General features: G+C 42.1%; 2 protein-coding genes across 5 annotated transcripts in view; one reads left to right on the top strand and one right to left on the bottom strand.

Annotated features, from left to right (window-relative positions):
• The window catches only part of GGACT (gamma-glutamylamine cyclotransferase), a 31,967-nt gene extending 6,674 nt beyond the window's left edge, over positions 1–25,293 (top strand). The window contains exons 1-2 of one of the 2 annotated variants that reach the window (XM_061996312.1): positions 19,920–20,116; positions 21,486–25,293. In XM_061996312.1, the coding sequence (XP_061852296.1) occupies positions 21,503–21,958 (456 nt within the window). In that variant the 5' untranslated portion in view covers positions 19,920–20,116; positions 21,486–21,502 and the 3' untranslated portion in view covers positions 21,959–25,293. Of the gene's footprint in view, positions 1–19,919; positions 20,117–21,485 lie in introns of those variants that run through there. The other variant, XM_061996306.1, reaches the window with a different exon arrangement.
• The window catches only part of PCCA (propionyl-CoA carboxylase subunit alpha), a 283,334-nt gene continuing 280,580 nt past the window's right edge, over positions 25,049–27,802 (bottom strand). For all 3 annotated transcript variants that reach the window (XM_061996271.1, XM_061996282.1, XM_061996292.1), the window contains one exon: positions 25,049–25,375. In XM_061996271.1, coding sequence (XP_061852255.1) covers positions 25,307–25,375 — 69 coding nt within the window. In that variant the 3' untranslated portion in view covers positions 25,049–25,306. The remainder of the gene's footprint in view (positions 25,376–27,802) is intronic.

The raw sequence follows: 27,802 nt of genomic DNA, 5'->3' as shown, positions 1-27,802 counted from the left end.
TGAGTGGTAGAATATGCTCTTTTGTACGGATTTACCCAACCCAGCTCATTGGGATTGAGAGAATTATGCTCTACAGTGAGGCAACAGGTTCTTGCCAGTGTTTCGGTCTAGGGAAAATAGGAATCCTTAGATTTTGTGAAAAACTCGTGGAAAAGGAAGATAAATGTTAGGAGGCTAGAGAAGGGGATTAATAACATAAGCATCCATAGTATGAAACTGAAGATAAAATTACAGGATTTGGATTTTTTTATTATCGAGGTAGGGTTTAAGCTCACGAGTTCAGAGAGATGAACTCTTATCAGAATATGTGGGTGGAAAAATTGGAGGCAACAGAAGAAAAGAGTTTTAAGCAATAGCAGCTGGGTACAGATAATCAGATGAGAGATGAAAAAAAAATAATAACAATTACTTGCCATGGTTGTCAGCTGAGATGTGATGGTCTTGGATTTGTAGATAGAAGTAGAAGAGAGATAAAAGCATTAGGTTTCCTCTTATTCCCCTGACTGCATGCCTGCACAGGTGCTCAAGGGAGATTGTGGCTTGAAGAGCAACTTAAGCCCAAACTTGTTCTAGGCAAAGGAAGAACTCTAAAGAGGATGCAACAACCTTACAGAGATTAGAGAAGTGGTGGGGAAAAGATTCTTAGAAATTAATAGGTGGAAAATGTAATCTTGGAGTGAATGTCAGCATTTAAATATGTTTGAGAATGTGTATCAGTTGCTGTTGATTTTCTTGGAGGTTCTATTGTAGTGAAGCCATCAAAACTTAGATTTTTCTGTAGAATGAGTCAGTTGGAATCTGAGCTCAGTCTTGCATAGTATTCTCCCTGAAAGAAGAATGGAGTACAGCACATGTACGGGGGTGCAGCAATGTGATTTTTGAAGCAATGCTTTAAAACTGCATCACTGAATGACATGACATACCGCTTTGTCTCATGTTGGCTGTGAGACATGGAGATACTGTTTGGTAACTATTACGTTGGGATCTGGGCATAGGAGAATAACTAAATTAAATTTAGATGGGATTGCACAGATCTAAGTTTGTACTGTATTAGGAAAACTTATAAATAACTGAGAAACTGTATGAATGAGAGAAATGTTTCAACACAATTTATGGAGTGGAGCCCCAGGCTTAATTTTGCCTTAGCTGAAAATTACGTAGGGAATAAATCCCAGCAGGACACTTATCATACACATACACGTTTCACATATAAAACCACTAACCTGCCTCAAGGCTGCATGGCTTGCTGTGATGTAGTTCAAATAAACTGGCTATGAAAACTTTCAAAATATGAATCCAGCCACTGGCCAAATCTTACAAAAGCTTTCTGAAGCTCATTTCAAACATGAGAAGTAAACACAAAGTGACATGCCTAGGAACTTTGTCTGTTTGTGAAGAGCATCTTTGGGGAAGGTGATATGAAGGGCTCAGACAGAAGAATCTTCTGTGGACTCTGTAGATAGAAACCTGTTCTCTGAACTGTTGTTTCTGACAGATATCAAATTCGAGAAGGACAATAAAAGAAAATCAGCAGATTGTACTTTAAGTTAATTCTTTCAGTTAAACTGTCCTAAGGCATTGAGTCTTATTTCATGACTCTGTTTTCAGTCATAGCAAGTTTCTCAGTAATACAATTATTTATGTAGTTATATGAAGGTTTGGGAAATTTGCTCAACAGAAACAAAGCATCTTGGAGTAGACGATCAGGTGCAGTCAAGAGACAAGAGGTTGTTGGTGTTTTTTCATCTTTCTAGTATAAGGCTTCTTAATGAGATATACTGGCTGGCTGTTTTTTTCATCTCCCTCCTATTCTTGTTTATATTTACCTTTATTATCTTGTTGAACTATCAAGAAATTTAGGTCAAAATTATATCTGGATCCATATGCTCATCTAGTCTGTTCTTTTACTGCTAGTAGTTATTATATCTTTTAATTAAGTAAGCTTAATGACAGTTTATTACATTAATGAGTGGCATCAAGTATCTCTAATTTTGTACATGATAAACATGTACATTTTTCCTAACTTCTATTACCAAATCAGTGATTTAACCTCATCAGTTTCATAGAATCAGAATGGTAGGGATTGGAAGGGACCTCTAGAGATCATCTTAGTCCAACCTCCCTGCTAAAGCAGGTCCACCTAGATCAGGTCGCATAGGAACATGTCCAGGCGGGTCTTGAAGACTTCCAAGGAAGGAGACTCCACAGCCCCTCTGGGCAGCCTGTGCCAGGGCTCCCTCACCTGAACAGTGAAATAGGTTTTTCTTATGTTTAAATGGAACTTTTTGTGTTCCAACTTCTTTCCATTACCCCTTTTCCTGTCACTGGATACAACAGAAAAAAGGGATGTCCCAACCTCCTGACACCCACCATTTAGATATTTGTAAATGTTAATAAAATCCTCCCTCAGTCTCCTCTTCTTTAGACTAAACAGCCCCAGTTCCCACAGCCTTTCCTCATGAGGAAGATGCCCCAGTCCCCTGATCATCTCGGTGTCCCTGCGCTCCACTCTCTCCAGAACTCTCCTGTCCCTCTTGAGCTGGGGAGCCCAGAACTGCCACAGGACTCCAGATGAGGCCTCACCAGAGCAGAACATCCCTTGACCTGTGGGCTACACTCTTCTTGATGCACCTCAGAATGCCATTGGTATTTTTGTTTGTCAAATGGTAGTCTGTCAGTCTTATCGGTAACTTAGTCCTTGTTTTAGGTGAAAACTCAACAGGACTCTAATACTTCTGCTAAAGGCAGCTTATTTAATTACTATCACAGTCATGTCGTGGATGCAGGAAACTTTTATCCATTGGCACAGTGATCCATTTCAGTTTTTAATCTTTTTAATTGTAGTTCTTCTTTTGATGTGAGAACTTTGTGCTCTAAATCTTACGACAGACTTAAAAATGTATAATGTCCATGACTGACCTTCCAATTCTAGGTTCACCAAATGTGTTTTCGTTTTCATGTTGTTATTTGGTGGTTGACCATCAATGCTGGTGTGACCTGATTTTAAGCAGGGTCTACAGAGCAATCCAGCAGACACATGACCCAGTAGGTGCAATATTAGAAGGAATGAGCAGATGATAATGCCTTTAGGTTAAGTTGCCTTTCATGACCCGGCCAAACCAGGTAATTTGGTTTCACGTCAGACAGGTCAAAATGTAATCTATTGGGCTAAATTTTTGAGATTAGATATGGGATGGATTATTTCTTCAGCATTCCCACCAACCTCTCTCCAGTTCTCTGTGCCAGCCCATTAAGCCCATCAGCCCAGCTATCTTTTTAGCTGGATTTTTACTTCGGGTAGTAGTGATGCTTTGGAGATGTGTTTAGGGAAAAGTGTTATAGGAAATAATTTCAGCAACAGTGGAGCAGACATTCTTAAGATTGAGGATTTTTATCTCTTATCAGGAATAAACTCCCCAGTAATCTTGTACTTTTGTGATCTGGAAAAACTGCAGTATTAACAGCATGCAGAAATTTAGTATCTGTTTAGACAGTTCTTCTTTGATCCCAGTTCTATTTCTGTGCAGCGGGCTGCACTGTTGCAGATAGAACTTTTGTGCCAAGTTGTTAGAGCTACCACAATGCACTCACTTATCTAAAAAAAACCATGTGTTAGCTTACATTGTTCTTTTTGATAAAACTTAAGGCATTGCTCCAGATCACACCCATATGCATGTGTCACAATTTACCTGTGAATCTCCAGTGAGATCACGTATGACAAATACAGTCTGTGGACAAAGGTGTGTACAAGATTGTTTCCTGTGTGCTTAGAAAAATAGCAGTACGTCTTGTCTATAATTGCCACATTGACAACTTGGAGGAAAACTGCATGAGGGTATAGATTTTCAGTTATTCCATACCAAAGTGATTTATCTCATCAGCTTGCTATCAATAGAACAAATAAAATAAAGCAGATTCCTGTAAACAAAATAATATTTCTATTTGAAAAATCTGTAAGAAATATTCAGAACTACTTGGGATTAAAATTTCTCAGTGATTTGAAGACCATGTTGGGTAGACGAAACCAAGAGAAGGTTTGTTTTCCACGTTCAGATTTGTAGCTGCCTTTATGTACGATAGGTAAATCAGGATGACTGGCTTGGAAACCCTGAAGGGCCCGAGTGTGTGTGGCTCTCTACCTGAGAAGCAAAGGCTTCAGGGAGGGAATGGTAATGGCGAGCTGTGCGGATATTTCTGAGGCTCTGGCAGTGCAGTCCCGAGTTGTTCTCGCACCTTACCTTCTTTCAGTGCTTTTGTTGGCCAAAATGTACAATTGGCCTTGGCACTGCTCTGTCTTTGAGCCAAACATACGTCGTGTGTGCCAGATCAAACCAAAGCCAGCTTCAAGACTAACAGCAGTCTTCAATTGTGCCATCTCCTAGAAAGTAGAAAAAATGGATCCATGCAGTCTGTCCCAGTGGTTCCCCACATCTCTCAGGAGCATGTGGTCTTGTTAGACCTCTTGAAGCTAGATCCCAGTGCAGAAAGCAAGGTGGGATCATACAGTGTTCAATATAGTGCCTCAGGACTGTATCTCCGAGTGTACTTGGGAGGTGCTATGTGGAGCAGGAATGGGTGGGAATCCAAATTTCTCTCTCTCTTTCCAGGATTATTGCTATTTGAGAAAATAAACCTCCAAAATCAAGTAATTGCATAATGTACCCTCCATAAAGAGGCAGGGAGTGGGATCTAGAATCTCTTCTTGAGGTAGAGGGAATCAGTCTCGCCATCTCCAGGAGTCCAGCATTCCTTTCCTTGCATGGGAGATGAATCCAACTGCCTTTAGTTTTTACTTTTTAAAGGAGTGCTAAGAGATTGCTCCAACTAGTTCCTCATCAAACGCAGGTTAGTAGTGTTATTTCTGACAGAGATTTGTTGTACTTGCTGTTGAGGATAGTCATTAGTGAAGGATTCCCAACCTTCCTGGATGTCTAGGCTCTTCCCAGGTGCTGTGTTTACTAGTAGATGGTTAGTGTTCCCTAATGTCGGTCTTTGGAATTTAAGCTCATTAGGTCTTCTGTCCAAGCAGATGCAGAAAGAAGCTTATACTCTCTTTTTCTATTACAGTATGCTTTCATATACTGAAAGACATGATCCTATTTTCTTTAAACTAAGAGACACCACCACCTCTTTTATCTCTACAGGTTGTGGTTTGTTGACCTAGGATTGCGCTCTCTTCTTTCTGTCCCACTGATCACGTTTCTCTAGAAGTACAGTCCACAAAGCTGGACATACTACTCAGTTTGTGACCAAGTCAGAGCAGGAGATTACGTTCATGTGTCATACTAGTGATGTACTTGTTTGTATGTAAACATTGGGATTCTTTTTTTTCCAACAGTACCACCCTGTCGACTCATGTTGAGTTCATGATCGTTACAACTGCCAAATCTCTTTCTGCAGAACTGCTGGGTTTGCTAATCTTTGCCCACATTTTGTTTATGCAGTTGATTATTCCTGGCTAATCTTAGAACTCTGCGCTAGCCTTACTTGAACAGCAGCTGCACAGCAGCAGTTGTGCAGAGACCTGCAACTGTTTTCTTAGCCTTGCACACAGCCTTTTGCATTGTGTTGTTACCTGCCTCTTTCACATCTTTGAGTATTTTCATTACCAGTATTTCCCTGCTATCGGAATGAATATAACAAGTTTTGTACATATGTCCAGTTTGAGGTGAACCTCTGATAAATATTAGTCTTTCTGAACAGGTTTTTTTTTACCCAATTACCACCAGTTGTTAAATTGTGTTTTTCTAGCATGCTTATGAGAATATAATGAGGAACAGCGTCAAAATTTCTACCAAGGTCAAGAGAAATAACTAGTACAGATTAAGACAGATGAGTGGGTTTTCAGCATCTGGACATCTTACCAGCTGTAGAGGTAGGAAACTAGCTTTGTGTGTATTCTATTAGTTTTTATTACTAGAAGGTCTGCATCTTTTCATTCTTGCATAGGAGCTGATACTGTAAATGGCGAGTGGGTGTCTCCTAGGTCTGTCTTGGCAGTCTTTTCCTGATGGGCCTCACCCAAGCTGTTTGGGCTGCTCAGCCTCTCCCGCTGAGCACAGGTCAGGCAGGAGGTGTCGGGCTACTCTGCAGAGCAACCTCAGACAAACCTTTGTCACCTGTGTATTCACCAGTTGTACTCCTGCTCCTGTTCATGTCAAGCTTAAGCACGTTCTGATTCAGTGAACACTGAATGCTCATGTATTTGGGAAGAAATGGGAGAAAGAGGTCCTTTGAAACCCGGTGGGTTTTGTATTTTCTCTTTGTAATAGGACGAGAAGGAGTCGTAAAATAAGTGATGCTTTATTTTACAGAAAACTTTTGGTGTTTGGTCTGGGCTTTCTTGTTGTTGAGGGGATTTTATTCTGGATTGTTGAAGAAGCTGGAGAGAACAAGTGGAGTGGTTTTACACTAAATTAATAGCATCTGTTTAAATTGAGCAATTGGGTGAAAAGCTCATTTTAATTAATGACTCAGTACCCGTCTTCTCAGACTTCAGCCTTTTTTTCTTCTTTCACTGACTTTTAACGTATGAGGTTATATTACTTGATTAGCAGTATTCAAGGTTGCATTGCTTGCTACCTTCCTTTTAGGTGATTTGATCTTCTGTCATCAAAAAGCTGGCCCCCCAAATCAGTTGAGAGGTACTAAGTGGCTTGCTAGAGCACAGGGATCTTCTGCAAATATTGTCTATAGATCCTAGATTCATTCATATCAATCATAACGTTTCCTTCAGTTCTAGCTTTAAAATCCACAACGATTACACTAAAACCTGAAAACTCATACCTATATAAGTCTCTATATCTTACTGAAAAAAATACTGGAAGACAAGTTCTAAAAGGTCTACTGTAGAAAACTCATGCATAATTAGTGGAAGTGCCAGTCTGAATATATTTTTCACAAAGTTAATTACAAATGTCTTGACCACATCTTCCTCTGGTTTCTGATACAGAATTGTCTTCCAAAGTAGAGACTTCAGAATATTTTGATTCTGAAGCATTGAGTTCATTTGTTTTAATATGATATTTTTAGTCTTGCATAACAAGCTTATGGCTTTTCTTTCAAAAGTTCAGAATTCTTTCACTAATTTATTTGAAGAGCTATACTAAAAAGAGCCAACGTAGCACAACTTAAATCTTACAGCAGTTGATCTGCCTGCTGTAATTCCATATGGGTTTTGAAATAAGCATCAAAAGCTGGGAGGCTTTCCATCTCTTATGCCTATTATCTAAAATTTAAAGCAAATAAATACATGTATTTTCTCATTATTTTAATTAAATACAGGGTCACTAACTCTGACTCTTTGCAATTTCCGTGAATTTGTCATTTTTTTATCAACTCTGTCTCGCTGATGGAGCGGAAGGAACGAAGGAAGAGCTGAGATTAATTAAATCTTCTTTGGTATTTAATTTTTTATTTAGTACCTTGGAGATCCAAGGAGCTCCAAACGAGGATCAATCAATATCACTCCCCTCTGTCTATTCTCAGTGGAGCAGACATAATAACCAATTAATACATCCTTAGACCGGAAGGAAAAATAGCGATTAGCTAGTACAAAAATTGATAGCAATTAGATAAATTCCAGGCTAGCAGAAGTCCAAAGTTAAAGCCTTTTTGCAAAGCAGGTGTAGGATATAACTTGCTCAAAATATGGAGATACAGCAGAACTTGCATTTTGCTTCAGGCTTTTTTGATCCTTGACTTAGTGGATGAAGGCTTTTAGACACCTTAAGTTTCATTTTAAAAATGACCTGTCGTGGTCAGTGAACTGATAATGTAGCAATTAACCACAAAAATCATCTGTCTGCATCGCTTCCCATAATTTCCTATTGTTCTACTTGTTTTGATTTTTAGAGCAGTAATACTTCCAAAGCACACACACACAACAGCAGAGCATTTTAGAAATATACAGCGTTATTCTGGTGACACCAGGTGTTGAAAGGAAAAAATGTAATGCATTATGTATTCAGAATCATGCCTCTATTAATTGTTACTGTAGGGTAACCAGTGAACTAGTGAAGGTTTGTAATTTGATGATAATTTGAGTTTTCTGTTTTAAAAGAAATATTTACGTGCTGGAAATCAAAAGTTCATTATCTGAGGTTTTTTAAGCCATGTCAGAAAGACAAAATGAAATTCTTGTACAGTTGCTCTTCTTCCTGTGTCTTTACCACACTGTTTCTTGAGTTACATCTAGTGCAAGTCTATAATCGTATTCTTGAAACTTTCTTTAGTTAATTAGCATGACTAAGTAAGTATTTGCTTAAAGAATGCAAATGTAAAATTAACTGAGGTTTCTAAATGTCCCTAGGTGCTGCCTGTCAAATCTGGGACAAATGGTATTCAGAATAGTAACACACTCCTGTATTTAGGGACTGGGAGTTACTGAACAATGGTTCAGTTGGGAGGGCAGCGATTGATTTGTTCAAGAGCTGAAATGTTAACTTTCTCTACCCAAGTTTGGACTAAGCTGTTATTTAGTAATGTTTTTTGCATTTTCAGCATTGTGTGGATAATGTTTGTCCTCAAAATTTTTCAGTTAACATCATCTTAAATCCAGAAATAGCATATTGGGTTAATCTGTAAAATCATCCCTTCTTAATTCAATTTTCCATTGTAAAATGTATTTGATGTGAGGCTCTGCAAGTGTTTTCTCAGAACAACCTGAAGCTTCCATAGTTGGTCCCATAGCCATCACTGCTATGAGCCAAGACCTTGAGAGGACGCAGTCTGTTTTTAAAAGCAGAGTTAACTTCTCCATGGTATTTAGTGGAACCTCTTCTCTGTGGCACAAAAATAAATTGTAAATGGTTGTTATAAATTTAAATTAGAAGGAAAGTTGCTAACGGGAGGAGCAGTTGATTTCGTATCAAATATCAGTTTGTGGTGATAGGAGGTGTGTGGTAAAAATGCCTGTTGATTGCAATGTAAGAGCAAACTTCATTTAGAAGGATAGAGAAGTCATACGACTTGCTCTTCTTGTCATGCTCATCCTGTTCACTGACACTGAAACTGAAAAAAAGCAGGAGGAAGTGAACTGGAGGGTGCTCTACATACTACTGGATGTTTTGGAGCTATTTGGAAAGGTGGGATCCCAACAAAGCAGAGAAATTAAGTAAAAGCCCATTGCAGCAGGTATGAATTATTTTCTGATTTCCAGAGCCAACCCTGGAAAAGAGGTGAATGTGGTGTTTCCCTTTTCACCTTCTCGCCTCACATCCCATGGTATCGGCAGAGGATACTAGTTTGGCAGTTACCTTGGTCTCTTCTCTTGACCACTAGTGTGGCCAGTTTAGCCATGCTCTTTTCTCATAATTTTGTCCCATGTTTGAGGTGTGTGAGGAAGCTGTTGCAGGGACATACTAAAGCTAGTCAGAGGATATGCTAATTTGTACTTAATTTTATACTTGCTTGGGATCTGCTCCAGTCCTAATTTGGCAACATCTTAAGATCTGGCTTGAGGCATTCAGAACACATTATATTGTAAAACTGCTGTGCCTCCAGACTTACATCCCTAGAATGCTGTTTTTCAGCTATTCTGTATGTCCTGTCATGACACAGGAACATACTGCAGATGGCAACCACCTGGTTTGGAGAAGTAAAATCCTTCACAAAATTGCCTGAATTGGAAAACACCAAACTTTTAGGCACACTGGATCACCTTTAAATGCTTAAATTTGGGGCTGTTTAGTCTAGAGAAGAGGAGACTGAGGGGAGATCTTATTAATATTTACAAATATCTAAAGGGTGGGTGTCAGGAGGTTGGGACATCCCTTTTTTCTATAGTTGCTAGCAATAGGACAAGGGGTAATGGGATGAAGCTGGAACACAAAAAGTTCCACTTAAATATAAGAAAAAACTATTTCACTGTTCAGGTGAGGGAGCCCTGGCACAGGCTGCCCAGAGGGGTTGTGGAGTCTCCTTCCTTGGAGGTCTTCAAGACCCGCCTGGACATGTTCCTATGTGACCTGATCTAGGTGACCCTGCTTCTGCAGGGGAGTTGGACTAGATGATCCCTAAAGGTCCCTTCCAACCCCTACCATTCTATGATTCTATGAAATATAAACATCTAAATACAGTAATTGCAGGAAAAGAATAATAGATGCTTGCCCTAAGATAATGCAGCTCACACAACTGTAAAATACAGTCTGTATTTGCAAGTCTAAGCTATTCCATCTCTTTATTTTTAACTCTATGAAATAGGGTGAGCAAGGAAACGAACAGCTTTCCCTTCTATGCACTTCCATTGAACCTTCCATTGATGTTTGTGAATACAGATGAGGTCACTTTCTATCCATTTTTCTAATGAGATTTTACTGATACCTTTTATGATGTATCCGGTGTTTTCTTGAAATACTGAGAATCATGGTAGTTGGAAAAGACCTTTAAGATCTGAGTCCAATCACTAAAGCTTGTTCTAGTTGTGCAACCTTCTTACACCATGTTATCTCAGGGGCTGGCATGGATGTATCTTGTGTCTGATGAGAACTATGTCCTGTGCTGTGTGTAATTCCAACACCCATACACTCATTCATGAGAGAAGAGGGGAATCTCTGAATGGGAATGGTTGGGAAATGAGCAGGTGAATTTCTGAGAACAGCAAAACAGATACTATTCTTGAGTATTATTTTCTCCTGGCTTACAGCGTGGTTTCATTCACTCATCATTCTGCAATTGACCAAAATATACAGGACTGTTTCCTTTTATTTCAAGGTTGAAAGTCATCTTATTTCAATTACACAGATCACAGGCTGTCTAATATGTCTGTAGTGTAAGCCAGCCCTCCTCAGGATGCATCACATACAGATGTGGTAGGCACATAACTACTTGCTGCACCAAGACTGCTGGTAAATGAAATAAAATTGACTCTCAAGGCACACGACCACTAACTAATGTCTGTGCTTATTGCTCCTTATTTTCATATAGCCCACCATAATCTTCCCATAGCTAACTCCTTATTTATATACAGTTCTTCCCTACGACTTGCTCTGGAGATATTTTCATTGCATATCAAAGAAAGTATTCTACTTGACTCCAAGTCCACTGCATTATCCTTGACAAAAGACTTTGTTTTAAGGACACTGCTCTGGCTTTTCTTTTTGCATTCAGAACAGTGTTGCATATTATTCCCCTTCTTACTTCCAGTATTTGATTCTGTTCTTCCTTTATCAAGTTAGTAACAGAAATTCCTTCTCAAAGGTCACTGAAAAGAAGTTGCACAGCATGTAAAAAGCTATTTTAATTTATATAAATATTTTATTTGTAGATAATTTTGTCTCATATAAATGTCTATATAATTCAGATGAATATTATAGAATGTTTTCCTGTTACAGCCAGACCTCTGGTTTAAGATGGCTTTCATTAAGGCTTCCTTCCAGGCACCCTGGACATTGCAAAGGAGACCTTCAATTAGAGTAAATTCTACATGCTATCATAACACTAAAATAGCTTTTATTTTTTATTTTTGCAATTGCACATGTGTATCCAAGTAGAGATACAGAATTGTTCCCATTGGTATTTCTTGTGAGCCTCTTGTGGCTCCAGGAGATTTAAGGGCTTGTGTAGCTATTTTTCTTCATTCTTCAGTAAACATAGACCTGTGTTAAATTTTGTATGGGACTACAGAACCTGTTTCTGCACCAGACACAAAACCACTTCTTAGCTGAAAGTAAATGTTTCATTCAACACATCTGTATGGAACACACACAAACGAATTGGGAATTTCTTGTCTTGTTGCTTATCTTTGACTCTTCCAGGCAGGAGGATATTTGAGATTCTAGTCAGTTTGTTTTCTGGATCTGAAAGCAATTATTGGTAGTGCCTTGCTGAGTGCCATTTCAGGCTTTTTCAGATGCCTCCTGCCTCCCACCCCCCCCACCCCACCCCCCCCCCCCCCACCCGAATATGTACTTGTTTCTTTTGTGTAGAAGATAGAACATACTTATTTTGAGATAAGGATGCTTTCCCAGTTAATGAAGAAGGAGGTGCTGTATGTTTCAGATTTCATTGCAGCACTTTGCAAGTCTGTCTCAGAGAACAAAAATCAAGACCAAGACAGTTAAAATAACTCATTAGTTTTCTTTTCATGATGATCTGTGACTTTTTATCTTTTCTATAGTAAACTCAGCACTAATTTTTAAACAGAAGTGATATGCCTCAGTGGGACTCAAGTAATTATATACATCTGTTCACAGTTCTTTGTAGTTTTGATTTGGCATTCTGTTTTGGTATGTATTTTCTTACCTTTTATTATATTAGTAAATGATAGGAGAGATTCGTTGCTAAGATATGGATCGAGTTTTTCTTTTTGATTTGCATTGAGCTGCAAGCTGAAATTCACTTTAAAAAATAAGTCTTTTTATTAAATACCTGCATAGCTTATCAAAGTAAGACTTGCACATACACTTAATTAGGCAAATAAAATAACTGTAGCTAGTGAATTAGAACAGAATCACAGGATCATTTCAGATGGAAAAGACTGTCAAGATCATTGAGTCCAAACACTAACCTAACACTGCCAAGCCCATCACTAAACCATGTCCCTCAGCACATCTACACAGCTTTTAAATACCTCCAGGGACAGTGACAACCACTTCCCTGGGCAGCCTGTTGAGCTGATTTATTTTGTTACCAGTGTGTCACACTTTAAATATTATGCTTTTACATAAATTGGATTGATAGACTGAAAGGATGGTTCAAGCCTTCCTTCTTTCAAAGGAAAATAAAAATCAAAAAGACACACATAGAAAAATACCCCCACAAACCAATCAGTGTCTTAGCTTTAAGAAACTCGACCTAGATCGATTAAATGAAATGAAAGGAAAATATTTCTGTGTATCACAGAAAGATCTGTTGAAATTTACTGATCTTTTCATATTTTCCCGTTTGTCCAGTGGCTGTCACCAGATGAGCAGTTTCACTTGCTTCAGAACTGTAGCTTGAAAACAATGATTCTCCAATTCTCCTTTATTATTTTATGAATACTCTATTTTTTTTTTGTGTACTCTTAGTAACATCAGCTGTGCTTCTTGCAATGTCAAGAGGGACTTCTGCTTGCACTGCTGCCTAGGGGCATAAGTACAAAGAAAAAAGCACTAACATTCGTATATTTTCTATGAGTAGATATTATTATCCACTACCCCTCCTGAACCTTCACATTTGTATGACCTTGCTTCCAAGTGAACGTGCTTGGCCGTTACCCCAAGCCTTCTGTACCTTTCCTGGTTGAATATTTAAAATGCTGCTTGCATTTAAATCTGATGGTTCCTCCAGTGCAGCTGGTTTTAATCTTCCTCCCTCCTTTTCTGTGGGCCACTGACACTTTACAAGCAAAGTGTGGCTGAAAAACTTTCTGTGTATACATGGATGCTGTGAATGGGTATGAATTGCTTTTCCTCGGCCCTTAAAAACAGTTTGTAGTTTTGCAGGGAATCACAAACTGAAAGAACCACCAATCTTTTGGGGTTTCCTCATGCTTCATTTCCGCCATGTTGGTCAAAGGGTTGTGTCTCAGCAGCTGCTCCCCGCTGGGGTGGGTAGGTAGGTGGTTTCTGTAGGAAAACTAGTGCAGTGCTACGTGACACCATTCTCAGGTTTATACCTGGGTCTTCTGTTTGGCTCTTTTAGCAGCACAGATTTTGTTCCCCAAAGGTCTGTGCTTTTATTTGGGTTTTAGCGAAGTTCAAGGATGATCATGTTGCATTGAGCCCTCTGCATGGTGCCCTAAGCAGCTCAGCTCACCCACTGCCACCCGGGGAGCTGCAGGCCAGAGCAGCCTCCCATAGTCAGTCCAGTCAGGACATTTGTGAGGCCCGATGGCAGCAGCAGGCACCGGCGGGACTGTGGGCCTCACTCACAGGGCAGCCCCATGCCGCACCAGCTTCACGCTGGCCAGAACAAAGGACTAAGGTGGCCTCCAGAGGAACATGCTCTTGTTGCTGAACGAGGGGGGGTTATTTAACACCTCCTTTCCCAGGGGGCATGGGTCTGGTGCTATGCCATAACCTGAACACATCTCCTCTCCTTACAGAGCACTGTTGTGTAGCCATTTCTCCTGTGGAGATGCACCTCACAATCTTGCATGGTTCTCATCTTTTCTCCCTTCCCCTTCTCTCTCTCATCACCTTTTCAATGTAGAAAAATACATTCCCATGCCTAGGTATCCAAAGTGTTTGCCATATTTGACAGGCTGGGATGCTCTTCTCCTCTCAAAACGGGGAACTGGGTATTGGCATGTAAATCAGTGTGCTGACCTCTCGGGGAAGCCGTCCAAGCTGCAGCCTGTGTCCTGAGTTTCAGGATGTCGGTGGTTTGAAACCCCAGGCTGCTCTCTGCATGTCAATGATGGAAACCACTTCAAATTCACGGTAGCATCTGAAACGAGATGGGGAGCAGGGCTGGCTGCCCTATCAAAAGTTGTTTTCTACTTTTCTCCTCTAACAGTAATCTGGCATTTAAAGTTGATACTCTGTTGTTTGTTTTTGTGAGTTGTTTTTCCTTTTGTGTGCCTGTAACAGTTTAAGCATCTATGCTAAAGGTACAATAATGAGAGACTTCTATGTGTATCATTTTAAATGATTTTTGTGTACTCAAAACAGGATCATTAGGGCCCACCATGCCGAGTGGGATTCTGAGAAGCCATATCATCTGCTACTTTTTCCTAAGGCAAGATTATTAACAGTTGCATCCATGGTAGTATGGAAAAATATTTTTTGTCCTATTTTTCAAGAGTTCTAGTTTTCAAGGCTTCAGCATAGTTGGATTTTTGGTAAATGCTTCACACAGTCCGGTTGCCACTCAAGAATGAGACGTCTGAGGTATTGTCATGGTCTTCTGAAACATCGGTCCATTGCTCAATAGCACTCAAAAAGGCTTTGAGGAAAAGGAACATGAACAAAACAGGAAAGGTGATCTATATCCCTGTATAAATCTGTGGTTTAATCCATTCTTAGGTTTTTCAGTTCTGGTTTCCCTATCTCAAAAATAACTACAGATAGAGAACCAGGGCGAGGTGACAAAGATGATTGCAGATAAAGTGTGTTTTCCATTCTGTTAAATACACATAGACTTGTCAGCCTAGAAGAGAGCAAGAGCTGAAAAAGTATCTGGTGGTACTGAGGATGTGCACAGAGACCCCTGACTCAAAGAGCAGATGGATGAAGCGGGGAGGGGCAGAGAAAAACCCCAAAGTAATTTGTGTCTCATGCACCTTGCATGGAGTTGAAGTTTAGGGCTGCCTGTGTGCACTGCTGCTATTGCTGACTGTTCACAGAAGCAGTCGTGCAAGCTCACAGGAGGAAAAGGCCTTTGTGCACCATGGTGCTCATCGCCTCTGGCTTAGGAAAGGTCTGGCCCCAAGTCTCTGGGAGTGCATTGCTGTCTCCTTGCCCTCTTTGTGTGGTCTTGCTGAGGTATCTGCTGTTGGCCACCCTCAGACAGGGGACATTGAGATCTCATGACATTTTGTGGTAACTTCTTATGGTTGTTCTTATGAAAAAGTCAGGGCATAATTTTAGCCCCCTGTGTGTTCGTAGATGTGGAAAACCAATTGTGTCTTCTTTAAAAACCGTATGTGTAGGTGATTATGCCCCATCTCATCAGCTCCTGCCTGTTCAGTGTGTGTCCCAAAACAACAGTCCTGGACTTAGCACTCTGCCTTGAGCTCTAACAACTTCTGTAGTCCACAGGTTTATGAGATGTAGTCCCAAGACTTTGATATAATACTCTATCTGAGGCTCAATATTACTTAATATTAGGACAAAACAATAATACTGATTATAATCTTTGGCTGGGCTGGGGGGGGGGGGGGGGGGGGGAGAGTTGTCACTCCCAACTTACTTTGCTCACATCCATGACTTTCCATTTTCTTCATCCACCTTTCCTTGTCTTCCTGATGTGCCAGCAATCTCCTCCTGTCTTTCCAGTGTCTAGAAATTTCGTCTGTTACAGTCTAACAGTGTCTCCAGCACGTTTCTGCGTTGCATCCCCAGCATCTCTTTGTATGTGGTGGTTTTATCTGATTGTCACTCTGTAGCTGCTCCCAACAGTCACTTTGGGAATGAAACTCTTTCTGGTAGTAGCAGAAATTAATCAAACTAAATTTCTGTATGCAGTAGAGTTGAAAGTGATTTTAAATGGTTTTGAACAGAGAACAGGCAAAGCTTTGCTGCTATGCCAAATGGGTACAACACACGTGAGCAGCAATGTGATTGATACTTGTTCAAAAGAGGGAGGGCATCCTCGTTCTGCCTCCTGGCACATACTCCCAGACACTTCCAAGAGACTCGTGTTGAAGTGAAGGCATATTTGTTAGTTTGGGGATGTAAACTATCCAAGGATGAAATGAAAAGTATCTGCAAATTATGTTAAGTGGCATTTTGGGCAGTGCCCAGTCGTGTCCAGTGTGGCACTGGTTACTCCAATACTCTTGTTTGTTTTCACAAACCGGTACCTCAGAGTTTGAGTGGATGACTGCTGTGAAGAGACCATAACCCCTTAATTTCAAAGGAGCTATCGTTTCGCTGGTGCCTCTGTGGTTAATGTAAGAAAGGTGTCTTGCCATAAACTTTCTCCGAGGTATTCAGCAAGGTTGGAAAGGGGTCGGCCTGGGCAGGAAGCCCTTGTCTGTGCTATAAAGAAAATAGCAAGCAGCAAAATGAAAGCATCAAAGGACCAACAGGATGCGGTCCCAGGAGTCCTCTCTGGCATGTTAGTCCTTCTTGAAAGTTAGCATTGAGTGAAGAGTGACCTTAAAACTCACTTCATTCAAACAGACCGGGCTCAAGTTTAAAGTTCGAGGCATTTTGTTTTTTCACCTGTTTCCTACAGTTTTAAGAAACTTCTGAAGAATTAATGTGTAACTATATCTGGTCACTGAGCCAACACAGAGAATTTTTCTCAAGGGAAAATAATGTTACTGTATAGAGAGAGAGAGAGAGAAATGGACACTTACTTTCTCAGTTGCAGGAAAAAGTTTCACCAAAATAAACCCCCAAACCCCCACTACCATGATCACAAATGGCCCACGCACTCTTTCTTATTTTGTTTTTGAAATAAGCTGGTAGGATCCAGTAATTGTCTGGCTCGTGATGAAAGGATGTTTACTGTCGAAGCTGCTGCCGCTCGGGAAGCGAGCTCTTGTTTTGGGCACAGCCTGTGAGCGAAGAGCCTGGCTGCAGCAGTTCAGCTTCATCCGTGAGTGTTGTGTTGACTTGAGCCAGTGACTGACCCTGTGGCTGCCCAGCCCTTTCTCATCCTCTGAGCTGTTAGGCCCAGAGAGGGAAAACTGAAGCCCTGACCCAAAACTCCTTTAGGTAGGTGAGGGCAGGCATTGATAAGAGTGATGCAGCCCTACCACTGCTAAAACCACGTGGCAACGCGGGCTGGTGGCCAGCACTGGGTACGAACCGCTTTTCACCTAGCAGCCCCTTCCACCTGCACAATCCTGAAATAATGACTTTATTTTCTGCATCTCATGTAACAACAAAACAACTAGCAATTGCTCCTGCGAGAGCAGTTCAGCAGGTCATTCTTCACAGCTAAACTAAATAGTTTGAAGAGAGATGACATACAAATTTCACTTGCATTTCCCCACGCCGTTAAATTTTAATGATTCTGGCATGAATATTTCATAGAAGTACCTTCTTAACGGGTTTGTTTTGTCCTGGCAGCTAATACTCAGTATATGAGTTGAGGGGGTAAGTGGTTTGGATTTCTGGTGGGTTTTCTTTTCCTTTTAGGTGGTTTAGCATAGGTAAGAAGTGTTAGACTGGATTAAGTAGGAAAAGGTAACTTCTTGGTGATTCAGCAAAGAGATGCCATCTAGAAATCTTTTCAGCTGCTCAGTGGAAGTCTGTGAACTGACCCTCACATAAAATTCTGCTCTTTACTCTCCTGCCACAAGGTGGCTAAAAATGGTTTTGAAAGCCTACGGTACAGGAGTGCTGATACATCTCTTCAGCCTTTCTGCAACGCAACACGCGGGGCACAGGAGACCAGATTTTATTGCAGGGCCCATAATGTACATTTTATTTATATGGTGTGATATTCAGGAAGTTATTTTGATCATTTCAATCACTCCTCAGCTGGGGTTGTCATGGCTTTTTAAAACAGAAGGTGAGCCCCCAGCCTGCCCCACAGGAGCACCAGGGCGGCAGCAAAGCCAAGCCATAGCTCTGTCAGTACATCAGCCTCGTGGCTCTATGCAAACCGTGGCTGAAACTTCAGGTTCCCCACTCCATCTCCTCCCTGATAAATCAAAAACACCTACCCCAAACTTGGGTTAGTGAGTTCTGTTGTTGTTGAACTTTGGGTGCTGCATGAGGATGACAGATGTGTTTCTTTAACTAAGTAATGTTCCCAAATAGCTGGCTGCTGCCCCATCAGAAACACATCCTTCAGTCCTTCATTTTCACCAGCTTCCAGAGTGGGAACGCTCTTCCCCACAAACTTTTTGGAAGCTTATCTCCAGCTGTACAGGAGGGGCAGAGCTTTTGTTTCATGGAAACAAAGCGTATCTTTTTCTTACAGATGCACCACTCGCTGTTGAACATTTTATGTGTGTTTTAGGTTTCCCTCTGTATTTTTTAACTTATTAACTCTGACAAGTAACCTCTTGGTTGTGAACAATTTAATTCACAATTCATTTTTCTGACTCAAAGTGAACACGAGTGCCCTAATCCCCTAATGGGAATTAATTGCATGTTTCAGTGCTTAACTCTGATCCTTTCTCAATCCCCACTGGGACAAGTTTCTTCCTGAAGGATCCTGTGTTTGTTATTCAAACACAATCTGAAAGGTAATGATTTTTTTCTTAGAAAAGAGAGTCAGACTGACTGAATATTAATGAGCTTTTTATTGTGATGGAATGAGCTATATCCAAAAAAACCCCCAAGCCTGTTTGTGTCGAGAAGGATAAATGACGCTGAAGTGTATCTGATAAAATACAGGGCAAAAAGATCAGCGTGGACTTTTTTCCATAAGTGAAAGCAGTTTGCTAGGAAATAAAGGTACACACCGCTTTTGCTTGGAAACCTACATTCTGGTGCAGAGAAAAACTGTTTACTTCACCAAGGGAGGAAATTGCTGTGCTACTCTGTATTTTAAATGACACTGTTCTTGGCCAGCAATGTACCCTTTTGGATAACTTACCTGACCTAACCGTTTACTAAAATAAGTGTAAATAGCAGAAAATAGATGGAAGTTTCTGCTGCCAGTCTGTTTTTAAAGATGTTTTCAAACTTGAAATACATTGTTTAATGACCCTTTTTTCCAAAATGAGCTGTGCTGATGGTGGGTGTCTGGCCCAGCCAGACGGCTGTGGGTGAGGCCACTCGGTGACCAAGAGCAAAACGTGGGAAGCCATCAAACAGTGCAAGAACTGCTTCTGCCCTGCAGAAACAATGGGAGATAAACAGGCCACAGCGTGAAAAAATAACTCGGGAACTATGAAGGTACCTTTTTTCTCCTCTTACTTTTCAGTAAAGCCAGCCTTTTATCCCATTTAAACCAATTTTGAGTGGTTTATGCTCACAGGTAAAACAAACGTTGAACATGTTTTCATGAGATGGCTAGCACATGTGCAGATTAGCTTCTTCAGGTGGTTTAACACTTTGGGGTACTGGGGGAAGAGGGCAGGAGCACAGCCTTACATGGTCTTTCTGCCAGCAGTCCTAGCTTCCTGTTTCATTAGGGCTGCAACACCGCAGCTCCCCTCCCACCCACCCACCCACCCACGAGCTAGGTAAATGGAAACATTTGTGCAGTTCCCTCAGGAAAGGTGAAGGTGCTTGTGAAGACAGCAGTATCTGGCCTTACCAGCTCTGTAAATGAGGTTTGTCACCTAAGCTTTATCAGCAGCATTGAAGACATCTGGTGTCGTTGCCCTCCCCTGAAGGAGAGATGTGTCTTTTCAGGCAGTGCCCACTCGCCTGGGATGTGGTTGCCACAGGCCACCCCGCTTCCTTGGAGCCACAGCTTGCTCCTCAGCATTTGTCAGGCAGTCAGCAAGTGGGATTCCAGTGCTGGGGTTACCAAAATTCCTTCAGCATCTCCGTGAAATGACTCGAGGCCAAGTTAAGCTTGCCCCGCTGCCCCGCCGGCGAGCCTCATTGTGCTGGTAAGGTCTGACATGAAAGCCTTTTCATCCCTTTTCGTGACAGGTCCTCTGTTCACCTCGGTGATGGCCTAGTTTGTGTGTAGTTAGCTTGCTGCAGCTATGAGCATCATGCTCCTTGTTTTTGCTTTTCACTTTTTTTAAAGAGTGTTTCTTGAAAAAAAAACCTTAAGCTGTGTACAGCTTCAGGGCAGCAACACCACGAGCTTCAATACAGTAATTTGCTTTCCCATAATTAATGCCACCATGGCTTATTTTACCATGAAACGAGATGACACTCACAACTTTCAGACTAGCACCAGGCTCTTCTGTCACTGAATTTAAATATTGTTTCTCGGATACTAACTGTGGCCATGGTGAAAAGGGAGCCTGAGTAGAAGAGGGAGGGAAGCAGGCACTTCCCCTGAGAACCCTGGCCTGCACCTGGAGGTAGCAACACCGGGGTCCCAGGTAGCGTGTGACCAAGTCCATCAGTTCAGAATGTCATGGAAAAGGCTGCCCAAAGAGGTGGTGGAGTCACCATTCCTGGAGAGATTTAAAAGACTGAGGTGATGAGAGACATATTTCAGTGATGGGCTTGGTGGTGTTAGGGTGGTGGTTGGACTCAAAGGTTTCTTCCAATCAAAATGATTCTATGATTCGGGTTTTATAAAACAACACCACACCTCAGCAAGGGACAACAAACCAACTGGGGCTTCGCTCCTGCAAGTTGTAATAAGCAGGCTTGACCTGGGCTATTTTAACCATAAATGCAGTGCAGCAGCATGGGAAGGTGGTGGTGTTGCTGAACTGAACCGTGATTTTTTTAATTTATCCTTTTCTCCTCCATAAAGGATGTGCCAAGTGGAGCCCGCTTCCATTCATGGGGATGGCTCCCTGGGTTGCTTTTGGGGTATTACTGGCACTGCAGCTGAAGCACAGCTCCTGTAATAGTGAGAACAAAAGAAAAATGAGGTTTGGGGAGCTCTCCTCAAGGCTCTGGGATGTAGTCATTGATGCTGAGGAAGCCTTAGCAAAAACATGAGATTGCAGCAAAGAACTGCAAGGGTGACTTTCCCACGGTGTCTATTTGAGGGATATGGTTTAGTTTAGTGATGCACCTGGCAGTGTGAGGTTAGTGGTTGGACTCTATGATCTTAAAGGTCTTTTCCAACTGAAATGATTCTATGATTCTATTTTCCACTGTTACAGTTTTGACTGAAAAGTTGAGAGAGATACTTGAACTGGGTATGACTTTGAAATGTATAGGACTAGAAGATCACTTTTGCAAGCTCCCGAAGAGCCTCACGTGTAACACGTCTTGGCACGGGAGCAGCTCCGCAGAGCGTTGGCCCAAACAGCCCCATGGGTAACATCTGCCCTTGTCTTTCAGCTACTTTTGCAGGTACCATGGCTCGTGTCTTCGTCTACGGCACCCTGAAGAAAGGCCAGCCCAACTACAAGCACATGATCAGTCCAAGCAAGGGGCTAGCGAAATTCCAAGGAAGGGGCCGCACAGCCGAGAAGTACCCAGTGGTGATCACGGGAAAATACAACATTCCTTACATGCTGAACCTGCCGGGGAAAGGATACCAGATCGATGGGGACATTTACACGGTTGACGACCAGATGCTGCAGTTCCTGGATGAGTTTGAAGGCTACCCAGAGATGTACCAGCGTACTCTCATGAGAATCGAGGTGGTGGAGTGGGAAGGGAAGGGCGGCGCGGGCCAGGACGTCGTGGAGTGCTTCGTGTACTACAAGGAAACGTACCCACCCGAGTGGGTCAGCCTCCCCTACCATCAGGGTTACGACTCCCAGGGCAAACACGGCCTCCGCTACGTCCTGCCCGAGCACCGGGATTAGAAACGGGAGGTAACGTGGCCCGGCCGGAGGCATAGCACTAAGCCCCCGTCTGGGAAAGCCATAACACCTTCTTGTTAAAACACAGGATCTCTTGTAACCTCCCCAACCCAGGAGCTTTGGCACTAGTGTTGAAGTCTTGTGTAGGCCCAGAGATGGCTGCTCCTCCCCGGCTAGTCAGCATCCTCCTCGCCCCCGCTAACCTGCCACGAGTAACTGGGTTCACACGAGGCAGATAACAACCATCTCTGCACATTTTGAGGGTTCATTATTTTCTCTGTCCCCCCCGTTTGCCTCGGTGCATGACTGAGGTCAGGGAAAGGCAGAGGAAGAGGCTAATTTTTTTACTTCTTTTTTTTTTTATCTGATCAACAAAATTTTCAATCAACAAATCGAAAATTGACAAATTTTCTTGTGTAGTTGCCCAAGGCAGGTGCAATAACAATGATACTATTGCACTAACAGCTGAAACTGATGTGATTTCTTTTAAATATGTCTGCAAACAAAGTAAAGCACAACTGGCATTTAATATTGACTTGTAATGGCATTTAGTAGGTTACTGAATGTAAAGAGGGAGAGCTGACCACGTAAGGTACCGTGCGCTTCGGGACAAATATGAAATTGCTGGAGAAACAGAGAAAATGTGAAGAGTGTTCTTACTCTGTATTGCAATGGTTTCCTGAACTCGAAAGGAGTATTTTAAAAACATGTTTAGTTTGATAAAGTACTGTGAAGAAACATTGGAAGAGTGTAAGAGAATTACATTTAGAGTCATATTTTTCATTTAGCCTTCTAAAGAACACCTTAGGTACCGCACTTCAGCTCACCCAGCGACTGTGGGATTGGGAGGGGAGGGTGGGGGGATGCTGTTGGTGACCAGGAGAAGCAAACTCAATTGCAGCTGCCCACCACGCTCCAGCGAATGCAGCTGTTCTGAGCACTGACTGTCAAGGTGACTTTTTTTTTTGCCAAGCACTTTATAATGCAGAACTTGCAACCGTAAGCAAACTGCGTCTTCTGTTGGGGGAAAGATTTTATATGTATTATACAAGTATCTGAAAGACGTGTATTATGATTATTGCAACATTTAAACTAGGGAGGGGAAAAACAACAACAAACCACCAACCAAAAAAATCCCCAGATGGAAAGAAGACTATTGTCCCCCTGACCCAACCAACTGTGCTGGTTTCTGTACAATCTGGGAAAATCGCGGCTTTCTGTTGTTATGCTCCTGTGCCTTATATTTTCCTTCAGCTGCAGTGTTTGGTACGTATAGATTGTACAATATATAAAGCTGCCAGAGGGATGTGAGCTGGGAATGTGTGCCATGCGGTGAGCCAAAGTACGAGTATACATGTACTAAGGATACCATTAAGAACAATACTGTACTTTTGCTTGATTGCCAGTAGCCCTGTGATGGCTGGAGGAGATCTGGGGTAGAGAATCAGCCCAGGGTGAGGAATCAGACTAATCTTTATCAGTAGTAGGCACTGCTGCATCTCATATCAAAAAAAACCCAAACAGGCAGAAAGCTCATGTTGCTGCAGTAAGGAAATTAAGGAATCCTAAAGTAGAATACTTGTTTTTTGCTTAGGGCAACCTGCAGAATGGGCAAAAGGGCATTAAGGAGACTTGCAGGAAGATCTGCAGGGTGTCTGCCTCAGTTTCTCCAAATGCAAAAGCATTAATTTTTCTGGAGGGCAAGTATTGCCCAGACACTCTCCTTACTCATCTAGATGGGTTTTGTAAACTAATTAACAAAGCAGTGCTTGTACTATATTATTCTGTCTTGGCCGTGTGATTTATTTGGCAGCTTCTCAGTAACATGAAAAATGCCTCTTCAGGCAGGAGTTTCAAGCAGAATCTTTAGTCTTTCTCATTGAACATGAGTCACCAGCCCTGTCACAGACTGTTTTCATCCTCTATCTTCCAGGAAAGGGCTCTGGCCAGAGGGTTTTTTTCTGGGCAGTGGCATGACTCTGCACATCCTGGGCAAGAAAACAAGAGCAGGCCCCCTCCTCCCTGGGGCAGTAGTCAAGGCACAGCAGGAATGGTGACTTAGAGGTATGTTAAAAACAAGCAGCTACGGGAGGTGAGAGCAAAGTAGGGAGTAGCCCAGCATTCTGGCCCACTGTGGGCAGCAGCAGAGGCTCTGGGGAGAGCACAGGGACAGTCAGACGCTTATAGCGTGCAGGGACAGCGGAGGGAGCGCTGTGCGTTAGCGAGCTGCAGCTGCCCACTGACTGAGCTACGACACTTAATGCAAGAAAGAGCCTCTGTTAACCGTATACTGACATTTTAAACCCAGTAAACTTCTGGTATCTACACCATCCTGTAGCATGGAGAGGAAAAAAAAATATATCTTCATACCTGTTCTGACCAAGTCACCGGCCCTCTCACTTTGGTTGAGTCTCTCTTCAGCATTCCTCTTCTCCAGGCCCTCTCTGGTATCCCATACTGGCTTTCCAGCAGGATACAGTCCTGTTTTACCAACAGCTCTAGTTCTTCACACAGTCTTTACTAAGAGTCTCTGCATAACAAGAGATCATACACTTGGTCTCCCTTTCCAGAAAGGGTTCATGAGGAGGTTGGGCCTGAGGGACAGCAAGTGCCTCCAGCTATAGCTTGGGGTGGCCTAAAGGCGTCACAGGACAGTGCCAGCACCTTCTGTAAAGATCTGCATCCAGCAGTCAATAGAAGATAAAGGAAGGGGGACAGAATTTGAATATGGAATCTGAATGAAAAAAGAAAGCCCCTTACAACGGTAAATGAAAACACATGGGCAAAGTCTGCACTAGCAAATTATCTAACCGGTAATTTCAATCCAGTCTACACAGAGACTTCAAGATATCACAGTCAATCTGATCAGAATTTAAGCCATCAGTAGTACTTGTTCAGTGCTTACCCAGAGTGTAGGAAAACTGCTCAGTTCTCTCAGTGGTTAATTTTTCACATACTTACCACCCATTCTGTACAGTTTGGCTGGGGCCTCAAACCAGTGATACTGCCATGAATTGGATTTGGGCTGCTGTTGTGTTTTCTTTTTGTAAAAAAAAGAGCCTTTTCCTGTTTTAAAGCAGAAATGGTATTTTATTGATATTATTTGATCCTGAAAAAAAAAAATCAAAGAATTACAAAGGTTATGTACAAGTATTTCTGGAAGTAAAAACCTGGGATCTGTTGCCAAGCTTTAACATCTGTGTTTGCTGTTTTAACCGCTGATGCAGTAAATACAACAGTATAAAATCTTGTGCATAGGACTGTCCATTTTCTGTGTTCAATTGCCTTAATCTTACTTTACGGATGAAAAGAATAAAGGCTTAGCTAATTCAACGGTGTGGAAGCAACCTTTCATTCCAGTTCCACCAGCAGATCTCCTTCTCCAACAGTCTCACCAACTTTGCAGTGCACAGATTTCACCTAAGGTACAGAAACAGAAATAATTGAAGCCCATCCTCAAAAGCGTGGTTTGGTTGGCATTGCTTCCCCAGGGAAATTTTCTCTCTGGATGTCTTCAAAACCCACCTGGCTACGTTCCTCTGTGACCTGATCTAGGTGAACCTGCTTTGGCAGGGGGGTTGGACTAGATGATCTCTAAAGGTCCATTCCAACCCCTACCATTCTGTGAGTACAGCAGCCACCAACACAGGGTCAGTGGCTGCTACACAGCAGTACAACCACCACAGGGATCACAGATGCATCTGCTTTTGAAGGGCCTTGAGAGGTTGATGGCTTGACCTCCATCTGAGTTTTGAGTGTCTCTGAGAACAGAGACTTCATCCCCTCTCTAACACCTATGAGGAAAGGCTGTGGAAACTGAGGCTGTTTAGTCTGGAGGAGACTGAGGGGAGATCTCATTAATATTTATAAGTATCTAAATAGTGGGTGTCAGGAGGTTGGAGCATCCCTTTTTTCTGTTGTGTCTAGCAACAGGACACAGGGTAATGGGATGAAGCTGGAACACAAAAAGTCCCACTTAAATATAAGAAATAACTATTTCACTGTTCAGGTGAGGGAGCCCTGGCACAGGCTGCCCAGGGAGGATGTGGAGTCTCATTCCTTGGAGGTCTTCAAGACCCACCTTGATGCATTCCTGTGTGACCCAATCTAGATGGACCTGCTTCTGCAGGGAAGTTGGACTGGATGATCTCTAAAGGTCTCTTCCAATGCCTACCATTCTGTGATTCTATGAAATTGTGTCCAACAAATTATGGACCTACCACTAGCTGCTTATCTTAAGATTCAGGTGCTTGAAGACCTGAACATCAGATGGAGGTAGCGCTTTTAAACATCAGAAAGCACCTTTCACCTGTTTGCACTGCTGTTCACTTACTACTAAACCTTTAAGCCTTTTAGAGGACAAGCTTGACTCTTCAACACTCACCCTTGGACATGTCAATGAAATATTCCAGTATTTCTTGCACTACAGGCATTACATACAACTGAATTGTGGGACTGCAGCCTTAAAGTGGGTTTCCCTCAGTCTCTGGACAGCTGGGATAGGTTGATTCAAATCTGAATTGGGATCTGTTAACAGAACTGAACTTGGCAAAGGGCTACCACTGTCAAATAAATGCAACTACACCTGTAGATGAATTATATACTGATGTGCAGATTCTTGAATTTTAAACCCAAACATCTTATACTACCCCCTCATTTCTTCTATAAAGAGCTCTAATGTCTTACAATTCCCTTTCAGCACGTGGAGCTCCAGAAAACATTTTAAGCTGTACAATAGAGTTTGCTTGCAGTATTAATTCAGCTCTCATACTGAAATGCCCAAAAACCTTTTGCAGCAATTAGCTCAGTTTAGTCATCCAAATGTTACCTCAGACTCCTGAAAGAAACCTGCAGCATACCCAAAGCACCAGGCTATTACGGACACGCTCTTGGCCACGTCTGTGTTTTGCTAGCCTAAAGCCACATGAACTGTCAGCTCTGTAAGCTCTACCTGTGGCTCTGCAGCACTGGCACGTTCACAGCACCGCTCAAGAAATGACGCTGAACACTGCACATGGGCAAAGACACCATGAGATGTACAAAAAGAGGGGCTTTATTTCTAAATCAATAGCCAGGCAGCCTACCCCATTCCCAAGTCTCAACCTTCTCAGAGATGAAAGTGGTGTGAAAAACACTCTACTTCTTTCTTTTCTATTTTTTTTTCCTACGAAGCCAAGGTTCAGCAAACACTGTAGCTGAGGAGTGTTTCAAACTCCCCAGTGTGTTGGACATGCGGCGGGGCCAGCCCCTCATGCTGACCCACACGCAGCTGTCCCGTAGGAGACGGGAGGCACGCCAGTTCCTCTCCATCTTTCCCTCATTTTTAAACCACCTGCAGCTGGAGTAAACTCTAAAGTAGATAAAACTCAGCCACTTTTCTCACAGTTAGGAACAGGAAGATGGGGTTTGATGCAGAAAAGGAATTCAGCCGGGAATGAAAACGGGAACATCTTCCAGCTGAAGACAAACGAACCGAGGTTCAAAACATGGTTTCAAAGCACTAACATGTGAACTTAACAGCCAGTGCCAAACATCCTGTTCCTGTGGAGGGGACAAGTTATTTCAGCACTCAGAGCCATGACTTTACGGAATTGGAGTGAGTTCTGTTTAGCAGCTTCATTTCTACACAGTCCAAAACTCTTTTGCTTTTGCAAGTTCTCAGAATCCTAAAGAACCAAATAACTTGCTTATTATTAAAACTGGAAACATCAAGGGGACATTGCAAAAGGTGTACATTGGGCTCAGTGAATAGCCTGTGTACTATCCACATCCCACTCTGAAGGATTAATAAGCCAAATGTGGGGTTTATGTGGCATCTGTACGGAATGAGTGGGAGATATTTACTAC

Source organism: Colius striatus, chromosome 1 (assembly GCF_028858725.1).
Source record: "Colius striatus isolate bColStr4 chromosome 1, bColStr4.1.hap1, whole genome shotgun sequence".
Classification (NCBI taxonomy): Eukaryota; Metazoa; Chordata; class Aves; order Coliiformes; family Coliidae; genus Colius; species Colius striatus.
The sequence above is the reverse complement of the archived record's forward strand: the minus strand, read 5'-3'. Positions and strand labels throughout refer to the sequence as shown.